Source organism: Fusarium subglutinans, assembly GCF_013396075.1.
Source record: "Fusarium subglutinans strain NRRL 66333 chromosome Unknown NRRL66333_c0000104, whole genome shotgun sequence".
NCBI lineage: Eukaryota > Fungi > Ascomycota > Sordariomycetes > Hypocreales > Nectriaceae > Fusarium > Fusarium subglutinans.
In genome coordinates, this window is record NW_023502167.1 from 26,265 (window position 1) to 48,028 (window position 21,764).

Sequence of the window (21,764 nt, forward strand, 5' to 3'; positions counted from 1 at the left end):
TATTTGTTAGCTCTCCAATGCTAACATCATATCACTACACGCGGCTCTTTTCTTCGGACACCATTCCAAATCCTTCTATAGCTCGCGTTCGGTTATAACTAGTCAAGTCCTCTATTCCCGCTCTTCAATCGGAGCCAAGCCGTACACACGGGCCCAGCCTCTTCGTAAACGCAACCAACAGGCGGTGAAGCACTTCACCCCACGGATAAGATGATTGGCGCATCACATCTTATCCGTTTCGAGCATACTATACATGTCCTGCGGAGTAATTCTTAATGATTACCCCAGAAATATGTCAGCAATGCCCAGGGGTTACTATCGACATGGGGTGTCTGATAAGAGTTCCATGTTCGGGATATGATCAACGTATCAGACGATAACCTTCACCCGGCTCGGAGCAAATACGTACGCGAAACTCTCGCGGTGTTTGAATTCAGGCAGGATGAATAAGCTTCCCCGGATAAACTCTGTTGGTAGGACAAGTGATGCAACTGGTTTGTTGGCTCGAACTACGGATGGAAGTGAAACGGTGAGTCCGATGGTGTTTACTCGCGATGTGACGTTGCATGCATACGGCTTTTTGCTCGGGTTGGGCATGAAGTCGGACTGAACTTCGTCTGGTCCTGACACCTCTGGGAGGTCCCGAAGGTTTGGAATCATGCATCCTTGCCAAGGTCACACTGAAGAAATTCACGCAAACGAGACCGAGGCAAGTGTCAGGAAAAAACAAATCGTATACGCTGTTATTGAAAGGTAATGCAATGCTAGCTATGAGCAACCCAAACCATCTCTAAGTCTTGCAATCAAAAACAAACTCCGCATACGGAGTGTATCTGCCCAACGTAGCATGATGAAATAGATTCCCAGTCAAACAATCAAAAAGCGCAATGACATAAGTACGCTGCCTATCGTTTAACGCCGGATCACGCATGAACTTCTCTGATTCGGCGTAATACTTCTTCTCAACGTCGAAGCTCATCGTTCGAGTAATAGTCTTTGCCAGATGCTGCGGTACACACATGAGCTTTTCAATGACATGTACTGCGTTGACGACAGAGGCGTTGATGGTGCGTGACTCGTGGATCTCCTTATCGTAGGAGTAGAGATCGTTGATGAGCATAGAGTGTATCACGTAGAGCTCTTCTAGCTCCTCAAAGGGAGCGATTTCCTCGGGGGTATGGTGAATACCTGTTCCAAAGCGAATAGCGGCAACCATGAAGCTGAAGGGGGTTAGTGTGCCGTAATGGAATTGGAGGAGGTGAACTCACGGTTTGGCAATATCGTGGCGGCGGTAGTCGATGTACTCGGCCAAAGTTGCGTATTGATCTTGTTTGAATGGTGACTTTTTACGGCCTGCATTGACGAATAGGCCAATAGCCTGGAGGAGACCAGGGCCAAGAATGGGATCACATTCCATGACTTCATTGTAGAATCGCTTCATTTGTTTGTTCTTAGGTTTCATGGTCACGAAATCATCAGCAACTGTGGTTTCCTACAGCGGGTCAGTCCCGTAAAAGCATGGTATCTGTTCAACGTACATCTTGTGTTGCACCGCGCTCCATAACATCTAGATCAGTGTTAGCGAAATCGACGTTGAGTGGGATGTATACATACCATCGTGGAAATATAGAAGAAGAAGAGCCTGTGTCAACAGTTCTATTCGAGTTCGCGACGATGACGGATAGAGGTAAACGGCGCATGAAACCGCATCTTCAACGAGCTCGTCAATCTTTCCTTTTCGTCGCTCGTCCATAAACTCCACAGGTAGAGCTCCTCTCTCAGACGCTTTGTCGGCACTGATTCGATTCACCAGATCCCGTCCTGCTGCTTCACCCTGTACCCACCACTTGGACTGCCTTACCCAAGGGAAAGAAGTATGCCATGGCACGCCCAGCTGTTCAGGATACAGCGTCAGAGGAGCATCTTTAGGGACGTTTGTCTCTCTGAACAGTGAAGCAAAGTCAAGGTCGGGTGGCCCAAGAGTATCTGGGCCAACGGGGTCAAAAGCACGGACCAGAGGTCTAATAGGCAAGTCTTTGTGAGGCATTGTGTATGTGTATAAGAAGAAGGAGCTTGGATAACGAACGGATCTACCCAGAACTTCCCGCGAAGAATTGCGCCACCCGCAGGCTTTATGTTCTTTTTCGATTACCGCGGCGGTGAACGGACCATGAACTGACGACGGCAGCATCGGTTCGGGACGACTCCATAACGGTTACAACAGGCCAGAGGTCCAAACAAGTGAAGCTAACAGGGATATGATAACCACCCAACGGCTCTGCATCCAGGGTGTTTGTTTTTCTGACTGATATCGTTATCCTGCTTGCTAGCTCGGCACGTGATGGCTCATCTCCTGGTGTGATTCGATGGCAGTACCGGCATGGGCATGGGCATGGGTGATGTGATAAGACCCGGCGCTTTTCTCGCGACGAGAAGTACGCGTGGAGTCATGCAGAGTAGTATTCACCATACTTGACTTGCAGTACGACTCAGCAAGCGAGACCGAACGGGTTCTGCAATCATACCATGGCCCACGGACTTGACTGACATGTGCTGAAGACCCCTGGACCAACGACACGGGTCGTATACCCACTTGAGGCGCAGGCAACGGTTCCATGCGACAATACTACGCTGCCCCATCCGAAAGTAACCAAAGGATCCGGCCAAGTGGGTGACACAATGCAGATCAGGATCCCCTGAAACGCTTGCAGTTAGCATTATCATTACCTCGACTGATAATAACTCGTCCAACTGTCAGGTCAAGCGGAGCAACAGCTACTGACATGCCTAATTCCCGCAAATGTCATGGGTGCCATGCATCTCAACGTCGTAGCATTGCAACGCTAAAGCACGTTGATTGCTAGAGCCAACAGCTCGGGTTCCCCTGCTACACAGTCATGATAGTTTTTTTTTATTTGCCTGCCTAGAACAGACTTTCGGCGCCCCCACCTGTTGGTTGCTGTACATAGAACAAAATCCCTGGACCTTTTGAACAGGGGGAAATGACACGTAATGGGACTAGAGATTTTTAGTTTAAACGGTCACATCATTTACCCCGGTATTGTTCGACCGTTGGATGTGACGGTTGACGGGGGATGGACCATGTTAAACGGAGGAAACCACCCATTGTCAAATGTGAGCCCTCGGGTCTCACCCGAGGTACATGCGAGTTTTATTTTATGCAGGATGTTGCATAAAATAGTAATATCGGCAAAAGAAATGGGGCTTGTCACATTGCATGTCGGGATCAGGGTTTAGTACTATTACTCAATTCATGCTAGACTACCTCTGCCAGTACCTAGACTTAGTTTACTTGTCCCAATGGACATCCATCTCAGGAGACTATCCCAGACATATACCAGAGCCCATAGCACCTTGTGTAGTCTGTCATCTTCTCGTACCAGCAAGAGAATATTCTTGAGAGGGCTTTACAATGCTAAAACTTCAGAGTCCAATGCAAATCATGTCTCATAACGTAAATAATCATCTTGACAAGAAAACATTTCCGCAGGAGCGTCATTCTGATACAACCTCAGACACAAACAGCACCAACAGTGCGAGTCATCTAGTTGCCAGGCTTGAAAAAAGCGGACATGTTGTCGTCAGATTCGTCGCCGACTTTTCCCCAGAAGACAGCAGAGGAAAGGATGCGGTCGTTGAAAGCAGTCAATCGCTTCTCTTTGTCAAAGACGGGACCATTGAATTTGGTTTTCTGGAAGGTCTCGAACTTGGGGAGTTGGTAGACGTTGGCCTTGGCGCCAGATGACTCCTTTGAAGAGACAGAGTGCTCATCTTCAGATGAGTCGTTGGATTCGCTGGCAGCATCAGACTCGTCAATGTTCTCTAACCAGTTGCGCACCGATTCAACGAGAGCGGCCGCAGCTCGACGTTGGATTGCTTCCTCAGTCCAGTAGTCCTCAATGATGCAGGCCTGAAGTTCATTGACGGTTTCCTCAGTAGTCTTGACAGTCACTTGGACGTCAGACTTGACTTGGACGTCAGACTTGGGCTGAAGGGTGGCCTTGATAGAGTCCTTCTGGGTATCCAAGTCGACCCAGACATCGTTGTCATCGAGGTGATCAGAGGCTCGGTCATCCTCCATGCCCATGTCGGAAAGGGCCTCGAAAAGGTTGATACGACCGGGAATACCGTAGTCCTTGAGTTGGACGCCGCCGGGACCGAGCTCGCGGTTGCGAACCACGGTCTTCCTGGTGGTCAAGAAGGAAAACATGGTGAAGATGAGGTCTGAGTCGTTGATGATCAGGGTTCGTGGAGAAGGGGCGTCGTTGATGGTAAGAGTCGGAGTGCTGTGATGTGATGTGAGTGCAGAGAGGGAGAGGTTAATGAGAGTTGTCTTTGATAACAAGACTTGCTGGTGATGGAAGGCGTGGAAGTGTTGTAATATGTGTTGAGAGAGAGAGAAGGTGATAAGAGTAAAGTGCTCTTGTGTAAGTTGAAAGAAGTGAGATGAAGATGTAAATCAAAGTGCTCTGATGTAAGTTGAGGAGGTCAAGGGATGAAAGTAGAAGTGTTGTGCTATAGCCTATAAGTTGATGAAGAATGAGATGAGATATTACAAGGATATCTCAGCTCGAGAGTCTCGCCGAGTGTGTTGAGGGAAGAGTTAGAAAGTATTCCAAACCGGAGCGAGAGAATTCTCTTATTCGGAGCTCCTCCTCCTGATCTGGCAGTGTAACACCAAACCGAACATCATGAAGGTGAACACTCACTGGCACTGGCAGATTAAGGTCCATTTAGCCCATGCACTTGCTACTGGGCAGGCTCCGAGGGGGACGCCTAGAAGGGAAGTCCATTAACTTGAGAGATATAAGTGCCTCGACCAACCTGAGCTTGTGCCAAGGCCCAAAGAGGTAGTGATACAGTGGCATGCATTCGTGGATCTGCAGAACATTGCCAGGAACACATGGCGAACGTCCTAGATTTCAACTTGCAGCGGCGGAAGTAGTACGAACATGTTTTGGTCGTGCACTATATCGGGTCTGTAAGTGTAGACACGCGCTGAGAATGGAACAACAGGATTACTTCATTTGCAGGGAACCTGTACATACTGCACTTTAGGAGCTTGATATTAAGAAGAGTCTGATGTGGCGAGTGATCCACATAAATCAGCTTTGAGGAGAGAGTAGTAGTCACAAGGACATAGTAGCACGGTCAATATCAGTCATCATCTCAGAAGTCTTAGAGCAGGATCACATTGTTTCAATTCGCCTCCATATAAACCTCATGAGCAAAAGCAAAAAACTGTCAACTCCTCCACACTCCCTCACAGCACCTTCTTCTGATCTTCCAAAGGATACTGCTCAATCATAGACCCCGGAACCCTAACCCTTCCCCGTGGCGCAATCTTCATACCATGCTCATTTCTCATCATCGCCCAAGTAATGCCCCGACCCCCCTCCGCCTGAATCTCATAAACCTCATTAATCCGATACGCAAAGTCATAGCCCTCGTAATCAGCGTCCTTATCATTGTATTCCTTGTTTCCCAACCCATCTTCAGGCAGCGGCGCATCGCCGGAGTTTCTCGTGACGGCTTCGTCGACAGTGCAGATATGAGTTATGGCGGAGTGGGGAGCAGTGCGGTAGAACCAGATGCGCTGGATGCCGGCCATGTTGTACTTTCGGAACTCGTAGGTCTTGGTGCCGTCGATGATTTGCTGTAGGTAGGGGTCGTTCATGGCGAGGATCATGTCGCTGCGCTGGGGGGCTTTGCTGGGAGAAGACATTTTTGCGGTGGGTTGGTGTTGGTGAGGCGAGGAAGCGCTGAGGTGAAGGCGATGCTTATAAATGAGGCGAGCCTAAAGTTAGATCAGATTTAGGGAACGTGTTGTCTGAGATCAGGTGACGGCGTGAAGTTGGGCTGGATTGGATGGCAGTGTCAGCAGCCGGCAGAACTCCTCTATTATCAGCATTGAGGGCCGTGATAAGAGATGGACTATAACTGCTCGAGAAGACATGCCTCATTCATTTCGGCCAATGTCGCCATGCGGGTAAGACTCTTTGAAAGAATGGGAAGTGCGCTATTGATAAAAGGGCCATCTTTAAACTTACGCTCTAAGTTCAAAGTGTAAAGCATGAACAAAGTATATCTCGCCTACCGTGCAACACTGAAATTGACACGATCATATGTTCTGGCGATTGGGGTTACTGAACAGCAGCGGAGCCGAGGTCAAATCAAGAATGTACTCTGAGCATAGTGGCTGTATAAATCTCATCTCCCAAACACAATAATGTCCTAATGCTCATCACCTATAAATGAACAGACACAATCTCGGGGACGTCAAACTCTGAAAGGTCAAATACTAAGACCCTGACGTCTCGCTCGAATAGCAGCCATAATCATATCCCACGCAGCATTATCCTTCTCCAACGTCCCTTTCTCCGGTGCAAACCCCTCCTCATCACAATCGTACCGCGAATTCTTCTCCAGCCACGGCGAAGGCCCCAGACCACAATTATACTCAATGTACTGCATCCGACTCGTTCTCTGATTATCGATTCCCGTCCCGTATCTATGCTTCTCAGACACGCAGGTATTCTCCCTGTCCCAGTATTCCTCCTCCGTTGGGCCAGGACAGGCAAAGTCCCGGTGCTGGTTTCGCGTGAGGCGATGATCCATAGCTTGCAAGTCGATGTCCTTGTAGTCGGGGTCTTGAAGAATCGCCTGGCGAGTATCCTTGGGACAATCCCACCAGCAGCCATGACCAACTCTGAGTGTCTTTAGCCCTTTCATCGAATCCTTCCAATGGGAGAGGATATTGTTCCATCGGATGGGAAAGTCGCGTTTGATAGGATTCCATCCTCGTCCTGTACCTCCTTGTGCTGTATGTGCTGTATGATCAGCGTACCCATCGTTTCCAATGCGAAGCTGACGCGCATGATACAGAATCGGACAATCATCGAGATACAGTTCAACCAAACCCCCACTGCCGTTCTCCTTGCCGAGCTTCGCGAACCACTCGATCTGCCACTCATGAGTAAAGACGTAGTTCCCGAGCGCAAGAACCTTGAGTTGAGGAAATGGTGAGTCCTCGCCAATGTTTCGAAAGTCCATGATGGGGAACCAGCCCCAGTAATCTTTGAAGTATAGCGACAGTACGCGCAAGTGATCCGTAATATTGGGCGAGAGCCATGTGTTGTGGAGGTTATCGAAGAAATCGTACTTCTCAATGTAGTGGATCGTGCTCTCAGGTGAAGCCTCGCATTCTTCGGTTGTGACAAAGACACGAAAGTCAACGAGGGTTGGTAGAGAGATGATCGTCTTCCAGGCCTCGGAGCCAGCGAGGTGAGGATCATCGTAATCCGCCAAATGAGTAATCGTCAACTCCTTGAGCGGAAACGGCTTATCATGAGTGAACTCAAGATCCTGATCACTGTAGTCAAACTGCTCATCCTCATCATCATTGAGATAAATATATCCCTCCATTACCTGGTCAATCTTGATCTGCTTCTCCAGCGTCCACAGCCCCGCGGCGCAGTGAAGAATAGTATCAAGCACACGGTACCGCAACTCAAACGTTTCTTCAATAGTTTGATAGTAACGGTCATCTTCGCCGCAGTGTTCCTCAAAGCGAATATGAAGCGCCGTAACGTTGGTGAAACAGCGGAGATGGGGGAGTGCGTTCATGAAGGCTATGGGGAAGATGTATGACTCGTTGCAGAGGTACTCAAAGTCAAACTCAATGCGCGTATCAATAGTGATCTCTCGAACTAAGCTGCGCATTTCGGGAGTCTTGGCGATCTGGATAAATCGCTCAACAGATGAAGGCGCGAATGCTTCGAGACGTAAGCTTCTGTATTTCCATGGTCGTGCAATCTCATTGAGTCTGTGAGACGTGAGACGGAGATTGGAGAGGGTTGGTGAGGTGAGGAAGGAACAGATGTTGTCCCATATCTCAGTCACGAGTCTTGAGTCGTCGGAAGCCATGATTGAGATGTTTGAGGTGAGATGAGATTACTGAAGTTGGGTTGAAGCATTTTTGAAGTCGTTGGATGAGCGCCTTATAAGTTTCTGCTCAGCACTAGAGCAACCCCTGTAAATGGGGCTGGTGCCTAGATCTGGTAGGCAGTCGGCGCGCTAGACCCGCTGGAAGAGGAGCTACCTGGCAGAAATCGTCCAACCTTGAGCTACAACTGTCAAAGATAGGCTAAGTTTATACTTAATTTGCCTATATACTAAAATTACCTAAATTTATGCCAGAGTAATTCCAATCTTTCTTGCTTTCCCTGACGCCGCAGCCTACGTGCTTGCAGCGAGCGGGGTTCTCAATCAACGACTCATCATCACAGCCGTGCACATTCACGGTCTCATTTGCATCTCATCACCGTGAGAGCAGCAAATCACAACAAGCGCGTGTCCTGAAAAGTAGTGAAGTCGCTCTCAGAGCGGTGTATGATTGGAGATACCGTAATTATATAATACAAGTCATGAACCCATTGTCTGCTAACACCTCGCTCAGAGTGTAATACCATAAAGACCCTCGCCCTGTATAACCTCACCATTCTCATACGTCACCCTCTTCCATCCTTCAACATGCGTCTCATCACGAAGCCACTCGACAGTAGGCCAGTAGCGCTCATCCTTCTTGATTGTCACAACGGAAGGAGTTCCGGTGTAGTTCATCATCTTGATCTTGAAATCTACGCTCCTGTTAGTTACGTTTTACCGACGGGGTAACTTGGGACCAGTGTCCTAAATTTAGGTAATTTTGTCATAAAGTTAGTAGACTTTATAGAGTCTTCTACCCCTTATGATGATGTGCCCTAAGTTTTGCATAGTTTAGAGGAGAACTCACAGGTTTTATCAGGGATACTTGCGATGATCCCCACGAGCGATTGCAGATCTGGCGTAGGCTTGTTGTCGATGTGCGTGATGAACGTCGTGGCGTAGACGTTATACAGGTTCGCCGGCGATCCTATGAACCAACTTGTGATGTACACTTCGCTCGGCAGCTTCTTGATACTCTGCCTTACGGTACGATGAGGTTTCTGCGCTGTCAAGCCGCAGAAGTTAATAACGCGCGAGGTCTCAAACTCATCTTCGGAGACAGTTTGCGCTTTGAAGCTGATTTGTTCGCCATTTCGCACCGCGACGACGTCGAGGCTTTCTTTCCAATACATGACGTCGACGTCGTGGAGCTGCGTGATGAGCTTGCCGTCAAGCGTGAGCAGGACATCGCCTTCGCCGAGTTGACCTGGGAGTTGCTTTGGCCCGCGTTTTACCATGAAGAGTCGTCGGTCGGAGGACGATTTGCTCTGTACCTTTTCGATCCACTCTTCTGCAACGCCCATGACTCGCGCTTCAATCATTGTTACCGCTTCAAGCTCAATGGAGAGACTGCGTAGGGTTGGGACGATGCCTTGGCTTAGTTTCTCAGCGATGGGCGCGATGGCTTGGGAGCTTAGACCGAAACACGCCTCGTCGAGATCTTCCATCTCGTAGACGACCCAAAGAGCCTGAACGACGCCGTCTTCACGGATGAGCACGCCGCTCCCGCAGTGGTTTCCGATTCGAGTCTCCACATCAATACGGTCAACGTTGACGGGGCGGCCGCGAGGTGGATTCGGTGGTTCTCGCTCGAGGGGAATGACCTTTGTTACAGCTGTTGAGGCATACACCATCTCATCGCAATCATTATGCCCAACGAAGAAAGTCGGCGCGCCCTGTGAGATTCTCTCAGTGCTGAAGATGGCGCTTTTCACGGGCGCGTCAACGAGACTGGGGTCGTATTGAATGATAGCGTAGTGATGCGCAGGATGCAGGAAGACGACCTTTCCAGGAACAAGGACCGAATCGGCAAAGGTCAGTTCGATATCGCACAGTTTCGTTGGGACGACAGTTCTCGAGACGATGACGTAGCCTCGGTCGGCGTTGACAACAAGGCCCATTCCAAGTTTAATGCGTGTGGACTGTCCATCGATGAGGACAGGCGACGAAAATCTCACTTGGACGAAACTCCTCGCAATCTCGGCAATTTCCCGCTGAGCAATATGCTCCAGCGCATCAAAAGACGCACTCAACGGCGGCGGTCGAATAGCAGGCAACGGCTCAGCGAGTATCTCAACATCCCAGACCCCTGTGGTATCATTCCTCTTAAACATCTTCATGCGCTGGAACCAATGCCGATCAATAGGCACCACAGCCGTCCGCACAGTCTGCGGTTCCCACACATACCAGAACTTAATAGCCACGCGAGCTCTGTCGGGGATATCCTTCATGACCTGCACAAAAGCATCCAAGTCCGGCGTCTTTTTGTGATTGATGCTATCGACCATGATGTAGTTATCGTGCGTGGGGTGAAAAGGACCGGATTTACTGACGTATACGCCGCGGCCGCGGCAGGGGAGGAAGTATCGTTGGGCGACTTGGTATGATAGGTCGTGGAAACAGGCTGCTCCGACGGTGACGAAGCGGTCGGGTGTGATTTCGCAGAGGTCTTGGACGAGGATATCCTCTTCGATGTCTTGGCCGTCTCTTTGGACCAGAATGCGCACTATTTTGCCAATGTTGGAGTCGAAGATCTCGTTGAGGCGGAGGAATTGTGTGACGAGATCCCCATTGATCTTGAGGAGAATATCGCCCTCCTTCAACTTTCCGTCTGAAGGACCTTCGGGCAGGACGTCCATAGCGACGATGACGTTATCCTCGCCAGGGAAAGATTTGCGCAAAACACTCTCCCACTCAGGACTCAGCCCCAGCCGTCGGCATTCATCAAAGGGCTTTAGTTTGAACACAGTCTGGATCTCGCCTCTTTTCACCTTCTCGCCGCGTTGGATCTGCTTCAATGCTCGCAGCGGTCCGTCAAGGGGGAGGAAGTAATCCGTCGACCCGTCAGTGCGCCCGCCTGCTTGGAGAGCTATGCCGTGCCCGTCGACGTTGACAACAGGACTTCCGGAACTTCCTCCTGACGCTGAAGCATTGGCTTGGAAGTAGCATGTATTGAAGTCCATGTATCCGTCGTATATGGGAGCGTTTCTGTCAAGGCGGCTGATGAAACCGGAGAGGATACCGAGCTTTTCGCCGCTATCGTTACCGATGACTTTGATCTCGGTACCAACTGTGTCACGTTAGCAGCAGGAATTGCATTGCAGGTTATGGTCTGACCTTTCGCGAGATCAGGTCGTAATTCCATCGCGGTGAGAGCCATGTATTTAACCGCTTTGGGGTCAAACTTCAAAAACCCAAAGTCATGTACTGGATCGCGATAAATTGGGTACGTATCAACTTCTTCCTGGTTATTGAAGACGATGTACCCCGAAAAGGGCCCAGGACCGACAACATGTCGATTAGTGAGGATGATACCCTTTTCCGCATCAACAACAAAGCCAGTTGCCTCGCTCGTCTTGCTAGTCTCGGTGTCGAAAGAATAAGGGTGCGAGAACTTGACCGATACAACGCATCGGACGACCTTTTCTATCGCTCTCTGCCAAGCTTCGCTTTCTCGCTCCGAAAGGAGCCCTGCTGTAGCGGGATGTTCTTGCTCTATGTGATGTGTGCTGACGCCGTTCTCTGTTGAGAGGGATACATCGCGGAGTTTCGTGAGGATGGGATCCTGGTCGATTGTCATCCTGGCGGTCCAGGGTTGAAGATTCAAGATGTCAAAAGGGTAATGTACAAGATGGGTATAGTATATTTAATTGATGTTGAAGAAGGGAGGTTTTAAATGAGATTGAGGTGAAGGAGGTTGAAATAGTTTGTTGCTTACGCTGAGCCAAGGCAGCTCTCTGTGTTCATCACTGACTGCGTCTTGCGTCTGTGACCGACCCCTCATCAAATGCATCAATCAATTACTCAGCCCCCAAAAGTGGATATCGCTCACCGACGAGGCAATTTTCATTGGATGCACTCCAAAGGCGGTAAGAAAACCTAAGACCGGTATTCCAAGCAACAAAAGAGACAAGGCAATTGTAGACTAAATTAGTACAGCCTCTGACTTTTTTATTATGACACCCTTTGTCCAGGCTAGATGTTTTCCGTCTCTCTCACAACAGGCAACCGCGCCAAAGAATCAAAGGCAATGACCACAATTTTCAGCCTCATAAGGCGTCCCGAATGACTCCAGCGACTTTCTAGTGGGTATTTGAAGATCTTTGATGGTTTTCGTGTCGTGTGAGATGTTCAGCTCGGAATTATCGGGCGGCCGAATTGAGGTGTTCCGAATATTGGTCTGCAGACCTTGGGGGTCAGCTTACCACTGACGCGGTGACTCATGATGTTGCACATGATCCAGATCTGCTTGAGAGAGTGAGTAACTGTGAAGATTATTGCTTGTTCTGTGAGTAATTAATTTTGGAGTTGATTGTGCCTTTGTTACACACGGAAACCTCACATTGCAAAGATCTCACCCTCGGGCAACAAGAAATCAGTCAGACCTTGATGTAGGGTATTAAAATAAACTCAGCAAAGGTACCCTAAACTCATATGACATTACCTACTTCTTTCTATCATTTAGGGACGTCTATTCTAAGTCGATGTACGATGAAATCAATGCATTTTTAACCAGAAGCAAGAGAAATCCTCGTCTTGCTCTCCCCCATCCTCAAACTCCACTCTCCATCCCAATCCTCCCTCTTCCTAACCTCCACCGCAGCGCTCTTCTTGGGCGTGTAAACAGTCGCCATATCCCCCGTATTCAGCGCCGGATTCTTCACCCACTCCCCCTTCACAGGCGCGATATCGCTCCTGACAGCCAAAAGTGCGATGACGATAAGAATCTCAGTCGTGGCGAATTGACGCGCTGGGCAAAGATGCGGCGGTGCCCCCCAAGCTACAAAACTGCTAGCCTTGCGGTCTGAAGAGTCTTTGGTGAAGCGATATGGATCGAATTGGTCGGCGGTGGGACCCCATGTTGACGTGTTGGTGTGCACGGGTTGGCCGGGCATCATTACGTAGTGGCCTGCTTTGAGGAGGTATTTTCCATCGAGGAGGGTGTCTTCTGTTACTTTGCGGATGTTGGCGTGGACATGCCTTAGTCTTTGAGTCTCCTGGAAAACAGATAATGTCAAAGGACATTTCGTCTTTAAAGCAGCGACATCGACTTTAAAGCCTGATTCCTTATCTCCACTGACAGCTTGCTCAATGACTTCTTTTCGTACCTCTTCAAGAAGATCCGGTCGAGAGAAGAGCTCGTAGATAGTCCAGTACATAATCGGAACTGTGTTTGCAAAAGCAGCAGTTCCGAAAGTAGCTTGTTGCTTGCAAATGTCATCTTCATCAATACCAGCTTCTTGCATTGAGCGAAGACGCTCTTTGTAGATGAAGGATACATCGCTGGGGAGATTCTTGTTATACTTGCGGAAAGCGTCAAAAACAATTTGGCGGGCGGCGTAGCCTTTGCCAGTGATGTCAAGATTGACCATGTGAAGAGGGAGATATGATTGCCATTTCCTATCTAATTAGTTTATGTTTGGAGTGAGAAGGGGGTGGCTTACCAAAAAGCTTGGTCGACTTTTGGATCAAGAAAAGGATGCTCAACACCGAAGATTCCACAAGCACTAGCTTGAACAACAGCATACTGTGCCCACTCCAGCAAGTCGACTTTCGAAACACCATCTTTATCCTCGGGCAGAAGTTGTTGGATATCGATCAACGCACGATCTCCCATTCGAAGATTCTGCTCATCAAGAAACGGCCCCGTAGCAAGACCGTTCTTGTGAGCGTGACTGAACGAATCAACCCATTCTGTACCAAAGACTTCAAAGGTCTCGGGTATAGCATCGCCCATAAGTTTAGCGGCTGTCTGCATGAATGGCCGGAAGGAGAGAGTTTTAGAGGTCTTTTGGATCAGGGGGATAAGACGGGATGTTTTGGCGATGTAGAGTTTGGTGTTGAAGATGGCGACGGTGTACATTTCCTCGTTTGTTTGCTTGCTTCCTCACAGTCAGTTTGCGTCCGGAACATCGAAGGCTGGAAGTACCTTGTTATTCCATGGTAGCCAGAGCTATACTTCATCATACCCCATAGATGACCAAAGAGCGGTATTTTCGACTGTAGTCTCTTAGGTTCTCTTGGATCATCAAACAGTGAGAGAATCCATTCTGCCGCGTAGGCAAGCAGGACGAATCCTGCAATACTGTACACAGCTTCTCGCAACATTGTGATGATAAACTCTCAAGAATCCATCTCAGTCGAGGCCGTGCTAGAAACTAAATAGCAGACCGTTCCCTCGCTTATCCAAGATTTTAGTCCGTCGGATCCTCATGATCCGAATACGAGACACCCCTTCCTTTGGTGGATCGCTCGCACAGGAATACCCCTAGCGTGACGCTACTCCAGCACTGATGGGACTTATGTTCAGGGATCAGCATTGGAAAACTGGATTAGCCAGTACGATGAGGATAAATACGTGTTTCGTGATTGGAGGAGAGATCAAACGTCGATTTACCCCGTAATCTGTCGTATTCGGGGAAGAGACGAAGATCATGGGCAACATCCTGAATTGCTTAACAGAGTCTTAGTGCACTCCAAGAGATACTGCCAAAATCAAAGTCGTCAAAGATTCCTCTAAAATTAGGAGAACTAGCCTAAGTGTTTGTATTTCTCAGGTGCAAGGCCCTAATGTTTTATTGCCATCCTCAGTGGAGTTCATCATCGTTGACTTTGGTCGCATCACCATTATCAATTTCCTTTCTCCGCGACATGTGATGTTGACATTAGTAGCCTTCATGCCTGTTTATAATAATCCCCTACTTCACTCTCTAGTATCAATAGCCGCGTTCTCAAAAGCGCCAATCATGGCGCCATACAGCTTTTCCGTGGCCTCAACGTCCATATTCGTGCCTGTAAAAAACTCGTTTCCATCAGGAAAGAAGAGCACATCGCGAAGGGCATAAGCCAAACTCTCTAGGCCCTTGAACTCTGGGCGAAACTCGCCAAGGATGGCAGAAAAACTGTCGTTGCTGGAAATGTCCTTTGTCTTCTTCTCAGCGATCTCTGGCCAGTTCTTGGAACCGACATCCCACGGCCTCAATCGACTTTGGTGAGATGGCCTCTTATGTCCACTCACTGCTATAAACAAGAACACGTAGAAGAAAGATTCGAGGTCGTGGCGATATGTATGTAGGACAGGATTTTCGCTGTTGCGCGATAAGTCAATGGCCATGAAGGTCTTGGTTCCATACAAGCAGTAAGGCTTCTCAGGTTCGATTTCCATGTACCTGGCGTTGTCCAAACCGATGAGTATTCCTTTGGAAGGGTCTCGTTTGTTCCTTCCAGCGTTATGGATGCGGAGGCTGCGGATAGAGACATGCCGATGAAGAATCTTAGCATCTATATACAACGATCGGTGAGCTTTGATCGTGTCACGCATGCATTCGAGAACCTCCAACACAATGCGATAGTCGTAAATGGGACGACCAAAGGGGGTGATGACTGCACAAGTTAAAAGTGTAGTCTTGGTACAGACGCTCTTATAGGCGACGAGCTCGGCGATGCCGCAGACGTTGTGCTCCTTAGTTCGACGTAGTAACTTTTGGTGGCTTTGTTCCTTTCTAGAAAATTTGACGACAAACTCATTGTTGAGTTTGTCTGTGGCGCGATAGCAAGTCGGCATTTCACTGACAATATCGTCAGGACATATGAGAGGCTTCTTATCGAGGATAAGTTTGCATTCCCCGTTGTGATCGAACTCGCAATGCCCCGTTTGTGACCCATTGCTCTTGATGCAGACATACGGTGGTCCATTTAAATCTTGCCCGCGAAATGGATTCATGCCAAGCTCAAGCTCAGTCATACTTCCATACGCATCGAGTAACGCTTGGAGGTCACATTCATCGTCGTTTAACCCTGACCGGTAGACCCCCGATCTGTCAAAGAGCCAAAACTCCCTCTGTTTGCCCGTCTCGAACAGGCCGAGCACGAAGAGTCTTGTTGGTTGGCGTAGGAACACATTCCTGGCGAGTTCCAAAAGCCGTTCCACACCTTGGTCGTAGCCAAATTCGATATCAGCCGGGATATCGATTCCGACGACATATGCGCAGTCCCATACGTGTTTGATGTTCTTGAAGTGCTCACTGACCACGTAACACTCACGGTAGCCGGGCTCGGAGCCCCTGACCTGAGGAGACACCACGGTCGTTGCTAGGTTGCGGGTACAGTAAAACAAATCAAAGAAACTTTTACCAACCACGCGGATGTCGGCCAGAGTCTCTTCCATTCTCCGCAGTCACAGCCAGGAGACTGGTAATGAAAAGACGTAAGGAGGAAAGTTCAGAGGTGTCACGGCCTTTATTAATAAAATAATTTTCTTGCATGACGTCAGGAAGTCCCATATATGAAAGCTAATCCTCATTGCCTAAAGTTAGAATCGTGAATCATAGAAAGCAAATTGCCACAGAGGAAGCATAAATCACGACATTGATTGATCGGTAGTTAAGGTTCAGGCTGTATCAATGAGGCATATCAAGCCAACAAACTGAAATACCCCAATTCACGTTTGCTGTTTTCAGTCAATATGCACATAGGGTCATAAAATTAAACCGTTGCGTAAGGCTTCTTTATATTAATACTCCATCGTGGGAACGGAACTATGGGTCAGAGATATCTTACCTGTATAAAGTTTCAAACCCAGGCAATTTGACCGATTAACGAAAGACTTTTATTTGAAGACGCGCTGTCCTTAAACCCATAGCTGCGTCTAACAAACACTGAGTTCGACATGACGTTGCGGCGAAAAGCTTTAAATACGTGACTCTGACCCTGAGGACAAAGTATTCATCGCTGGAGTCCCTCAACTTTCACGAGCCAAATAAGGCAACAATGAATAACAAGCGTTGGAGAATACTGGCAGACGCCGCCTCGCAAAAACGACAAAGGAACGCCGATCGCGTCGCAGAGAGGATGTTGGCTGATGCTGAGGGTCTTACAACCTCGAGTGACGGAGCTGGGATACGATAAGCGACCGGCCTCTTTATCTTAGAGCGATTTTGCTGCTCAACAGAATACAAATCAATCTGTGTCTTGTAAAGAAATATATATCTCTTACGCAGACCCTGAGAATGAATAGTTTTTTTTTATTATTCAAAGGTTATTATCGCCAGATCTTTCAGAGCTGGATGCAAATTTACAATCTGCTCAAGCATTTCGGTTTATTAATAAGCCTTCAGCCGTAGGTAGGAAGAATTCGCCTCGCCTCGCGTTCCATCTCAGCCAATTCAAGTTGCCGTATGATCTCATGGTCAAGCGAATCTAGCTGCTCTTCATCAAGCATAGCTTGCTGATCGTCAGATGATCTCTCAAACCCTTTCCACATAGAGGCATCTTTAACTTCTTTTGTAAGCCTCGGTTCTCTCGTGTAATCTCCCAGGCCATGTCGATAATAGGGAGGTGATGTCCTCCAAGAGTTTGCTCCCCAGCCCATCTCCATATCCTTATCCTTATCGTCCGGACCATCCCAATCCCGCATCATCTTATTCTGCAAGCAATATTAGTCTCTGTCACACATAGCCAACAGCTTCGAACTGACCCTCATTCTCTTCTTTCTGTCCTCTATATAAGACTTATAGACTTTATAGATCTTGTAGCCCGACTCGCATATGGAAGCGATGCACAGCAGTCCCTCCAGAATAAGGATGATAAGATCAAGAACTTCGAGGTGAGACATTTTTCATCTTGGTGTCGTTACTTGGAAAGGGTAAGTTTTTGGATGAGAAACCTGTCCGAGGTCTCGAAATTTGGACGAGGCTTTATACTCAGTGTCCTACCTTACAAACTTTCAGCCGGCTTGCTCAAAAAGATTCGTTCTGGGTCTATTAATGATCGGGACCCTTACTGTTTTCCCTCATCGGTTTAGGATTCAAGTTAAGATACAGCATATCACAAAAAGAACTTTTCAACAAAGCATGCCAAGATCAAAGTTTGAACATCACTATCAAAAGGTTTGAAAGCCAAACCTACTGGAAAACAAACCTCTATCGCATGGCAAGGAACTTAGATACCGCCGTATCTACGTCAAAGTTTCTCGCTGTTAGATTAGACTTTGATGGATTACGGTGCTCCAGTTATTTCTCATCCATTTTTATTATCTCTTCCCTGCCATTCTCTCCCTTTCGCAATGTCGCACCAATCCGTTCTAGCCTTAGACCGCCAATATGCCCGACTTCGTGTTACAACCCCATTTTTCGACATGGCGAATGCAGCGGCTCGCAGATCGTGTTCGACCTAGGGTGGGCACATATTACGTCCCGATTCTCGAAGCTGAGGAGGAGGATCCGATGCTCTTCACTATACCTATACGTGGTAGAGATCACCCAGCCCCCCAGAAGCCCCAAAGGTTGGAAAGTTATCCGAGACTCTTGAGCCTACCACCGGAGCTGTTGGTAAAGATTATGCTCATCCTACCGCACAGCTCGCTCTACATGGTCCGTCGGACATGCAGTGTCCTGCGCAACATAACCGACGACTTTCGGTTCAAGGCGTTCCAGACTGATATTCTCCGGCAGGGAGGAGAGCACTCCTGTCTCACCAAAGCTGGGTTTAACGAACTGCGTATGATTAAAAGAATACTACTACGAAGTACCCTGTGCGGGCCATGCGGCCGTCTCTTCGACTCAGGTGAGCTGGAGAGAAGGTTAAGGAATCTCTGGCAACGCGTTGCTTGCAAAGGCTGCAGACAATATCATCCGGCCCTCCTATTTCCTCAAGGACGACAAGGTGGTGGGCAAGACGGGCGTACATGCGTTGGGTTACTGGGCAAGCTTTCCATTTGCAAACATCTCAAGGTCACGGGTCAGATGGGGTCGTGCCCCGGAGACATGAAAGTAATCAACTGTACACATCCCGAGCATGTCATCACCGGCAGAAAGGACACCGGAAATCTACCGGTCTTCCAGAACTACCGTGCAGGTGTTTCAATTGATTCTCGGTATAGAGGGGTTAGAATCATCGTCTCCAAATCATTCCCGTTGGCCAAAGTTGATTATCGACAATACCCTGGATTGGAAGTACTCAAAAGACATCTGATGAAACAATTACGAGAGTTGGACGCGGGTAGTCTATGCCTGCACGCTTGGAGCCAGCTTGATTCAATCGTGTCCAGCATTGGTCAAGACGACTGCAATTGCTTTCCAGCCTCTGAGTTGCCATTCTTTTACAGGCCTCGCCTACCGTATATTGAACATATCAGGTGTCATAATCATGAATACCTGTGTCGGCATTGTGGAGCTTGTTACTTCTGGTCCGCTGACACCGACTACATTGTACTTCACGTCCGAATCACATCACGTTGGTTGGGCCCGGACAGCAAAGATTGGCTTTCGAACCTTACCTTTAACAGCAAACATCACCCCATCTTAAATACCAATACTAAAGGTATCTTGTGGTGCGGAAATCCTTGTTGTGGCACCGGCTATGGCCACCGCTGGTTGATGATGGTCGACATACTCGAGAAGGCTAGCTTACAATGGTACTATCCAAACTATGACCGCCTTTCACGGTACTATGATGGTCTCACAGATTATCGCTTCAGTCTGGAACGTCAGATGTTCGAAGAGAGGCCACTGTAGGGCCTTGAGATTGCTTGCCATGCATCTATTCTGTTTATTCACCGGGCTGCAGGGCACAACTCGTCATCGCCGCCGGAACCTAAATGTAGGTAGGGAGCATAAACTTATGATAAGACTTTACAAAAGTTATATACAGTTATATAAAGATATCGAATATTAATCTTAGTCATATAAACTCATCATAAGCCTTATCAAGTATTTAGTAAATTACTCGAAATAGACCCTAAATTACTCTCTCAACTGTCTTGATGATCCTCTGGTCCAACCCGTCATTTGTCAGGTTGGATATCGTTAACGGATCGCGATGGCGACCTTCCTAGCCAATGTCGGATCGGCCCTCCTGCCCATAAGCCTCAGGATCGATGGATCTCCTCCCTGTAGTGTCGTTGGACCAATGGTCCTTTCACAGACTACAACAACGAACTTCCTGACCACCACGACAAGAATTTTAGACTTGTTCCTCTTCATACTTCACAACATCAGTGCAGCAGCAGCAGCAGTCAAGTCTTTTTTGAGACATTCGAAGCGGTGACAGACGTCATGACCAAATGTTTGACCGCAGTGACACACGTGGTCACACTTGGGGGAAGGGATGAAGGCCTTCAAGGCCTAGGTAATGGAGGGGAAGAAGAGTATGTATTGCAAACACCCGCCCTCTCGCCATGACAACGAAACTGAAAGGTTCAGAAGTGGATGATACGGAGTCGGGTGCCCAAATGGCCTTATCATGGGCTCTATACTCTCAAGCACGATATTCCCGCCAACCTACCCCGTCAAAACCGCTCATAGGAGGCATACCACTAGATCACCTGCTCAGAGTGGATAACGTGAATAAGGTTGTGGGGAGTTTAAAGAGGCTTCAGCCTCCAGCGCACAAAGGTAAAGAACACCAATAAACACATACGGGCAAGATACTCATTACCCTTCAGAGTAGATAACAGACCTCCCGAACGAGAAGGAGAACAAGATTTGCTGTCAACGTTAAAACCACCGCCGCCATTCATCACAATAGGCAATCCCAACAGTGACAGTACCTCCACCAGTAACTCTGTGCCAGCTCTGAAAAACATGGAGAGAAAAAAAATCCAGCAGCTCAAGAATGATACTTGGGTCGCTGGTGTAGGGGAAAGTTCGAGCTGCGAACGGCATCACAAATGACCGAGAAGGAGGCAAGGCAGAAAAGCGTAGACACGGGTCGGCACTAGGGATTTCTCCCACAAGCGGACGACGAAAGAGGCTGAAGACCCGCGCTGGTGAATCAGATAGCAGCGGTTTGTGCTCCCATCTGTTGTTTGTGATCGCGTATGGGCAATGACTCAACACTTCGAGCTACCTACGATAAGCTTGATGCTACTTGGTTGATACAACCTCAAATGTCTTCTCGTTGAAGTTGGTGCCTGTCACTTCTACTTGTTGCTTCCTTTCCCAGACAGATGGATCTGTTGTGGCCCACAGAATCATATGTCGTTCATCGGCCTTCCGATTACAACTTCAAACACAATCAAGCACAAGTATGTTAGCAACATATATCCCCAATCAGTACTGATGAACCTCCACAGAGATTGCATATAGATTTCACGTACGACCCACAAGCGATCTCCCGGCCGACATCTCAATCGCCGACAGCTTCCATCACTAAAACATCACCACCTGTCACCAGGACATTACACATGACAATCGACACTGGAGAAGGTCTTTCTATCTCAGCTTCAACTTCTCAGACTTTTATTCTCTACTCTAAACTTCAGCGAGTCAATTAATCAGGCCCTATCTCACCTTGAAACGTAACTTATCCACCATTAGTAGCGTCTGATTGACTGGGGGAGAGTCCCTATTCACCGGTTGACCAAAAGATTGAGGATGAGTTAGGATGGCAATGTGCACAGTTCCTCACTGTGTTTTCGGATCAGCATACCTAAGTTTATAAATTCTGATCGATTACCTGATCAAATTCGGTATTGGGAAGCTTCTTGACCGCAGATAGCTTTTACATGTCTTAGGCTTACCGAGTTGGTACTTCGCTGAGCTTATACAAAGTTTAAAAATCCGGATTATGGGGGAGCTTTTAGAGTTGATTCATTTTATGACCTTGAAATACAGTTTTATTTATTCTCCATGGAAACTCTGATATTATATCATTGGTCTTGATGCGTCTCTGTTCTTAGACTTTCTGACTTGCAAATCAGGCTACTGTATGACAAGTACGATAATACTATAAAACATGTTGCCTCTACCTCCCATCTC

At 48.1% G+C, this 21,764-nt stretch overlaps 8 protein-coding genes across 8 annotated transcripts; 1 reads left to right on the plus strand and 7 right to left on the minus strand.

Annotated features, from left to right (window-relative positions):
* Positions 1–369: 369 nt before the first annotated feature.
* Positions 370–2,047, minus strand: FSUBG_7935 (Aristolochene synthase; the record flags this gene model as incomplete). The annotated part of the gene is made up of 5 exons (XM_036686291.1): positions 370–665; positions 901–1,220; positions 1,269–1,492; positions 1,539–1,567; positions 1,615–2,047. 5 exons carry the CDS (start codon positions 2,045–2,047, stop codon positions 370–372), a joined length of 1,302 nt encoding a protein of 433 aa, XP_036536541.1.
* A 1,518-nt stretch (positions 2,048–3,565) lies between these two features.
* FSUBG_7936 (uncharacterized protein) lies at positions 3,566–5,746 on the minus strand (the record flags this gene model as incomplete). Its single annotated transcript, XM_036686292.1, has 2 exons — positions 3,566–4,307; positions 5,289–5,746. The coding sequence occupies 2 exons, from the start codon at positions 5,744–5,746 to the stop codon at positions 3,566–3,568; spliced, it is 1,200 nt and encodes a 399-aa protein (XP_036536542.1).
* A 569-nt stretch (positions 5,747–6,315) lies between these two features.
* FSUBG_7937 (uncharacterized protein) lies at positions 6,316–7,947 on the minus strand (the record flags this gene model as incomplete). Its single annotated transcript, XM_036686293.1, has 1 exon — positions 6,316–7,947. The coding sequence occupies one exon, from the start codon at positions 7,945–7,947 to the stop codon at positions 6,316–6,318; it is 1,632 nt and encodes a 543-aa protein (XP_036536543.1).
* A 528-nt stretch (positions 7,948–8,475) lies between these two features.
* FSUBG_7938 (serine protease) lies at positions 8,476–11,587 on the minus strand (the record flags this gene model as incomplete). The annotated part of the gene is made up of 3 exons (XM_036686294.1): positions 8,476–8,660; positions 8,816–11,077; positions 11,125–11,587. The coding sequence occupies 3 exons, from the start codon at positions 11,585–11,587 to the stop codon at positions 8,476–8,478; spliced, it is 2,910 nt and encodes a 969-aa protein (XP_036536544.1).
* A 928-nt stretch (positions 11,588–12,515) lies between these two features.
* Positions 12,516–14,115, minus strand: FSUBG_7939 (cytochrome P450 monooxygenase 4F5; the record flags this gene model as incomplete). The annotated part of the gene is made up of 3 exons (XM_036686295.1): positions 12,516–13,407; positions 13,452–13,889; positions 13,937–14,115. 3 exons carry the CDS (start codon positions 14,113–14,115, stop codon positions 12,516–12,518), a joined length of 1,509 nt encoding a protein of 502 aa, XP_036536545.1.
* A 595-nt stretch (positions 14,116–14,710) lies between these two features.
* On the minus strand, positions 14,711–16,174 carry FSUBG_7940 (serine threonine kinase Sgk2; the record flags this gene model as incomplete). The annotated part of the gene is made up of 1 exon (XM_036686297.1): positions 14,711–16,174. The coding sequence occupies one exon, from the start codon at positions 16,172–16,174 to the stop codon at positions 14,711–14,713; it is 1,464 nt and encodes a 487-aa protein (XP_036536546.1).
* A 945-nt stretch (positions 16,175–17,119) lies between these two features.
* FSUBG_7941 (uncharacterized protein) lies at positions 17,120–17,620 on the minus strand (the record flags this gene model as incomplete). Its single annotated transcript, XM_036686298.1, has 2 exons — positions 17,120–17,431; positions 17,483–17,620. 2 exons carry the CDS (start codon positions 17,618–17,620, stop codon positions 17,120–17,122), a joined length of 450 nt encoding a protein of 149 aa, XP_036536547.1.
* Positions 17,621–18,107: 487 nt separating this feature from the next.
* Positions 18,108–18,774, plus strand: FSUBG_7942 (uncharacterized protein; the record flags this gene model as incomplete). The annotated part of the gene is made up of 2 exons (XM_036686299.1): positions 18,108–18,570; positions 18,629–18,774. The coding sequence occupies 2 exons, from the start codon at positions 18,108–18,110 to the stop codon at positions 18,772–18,774; spliced, it is 609 nt and encodes a 202-aa protein (XP_036536548.1).
* Between the last annotated feature and the right edge of the window lie 2,990 nt (positions 18,775–21,764).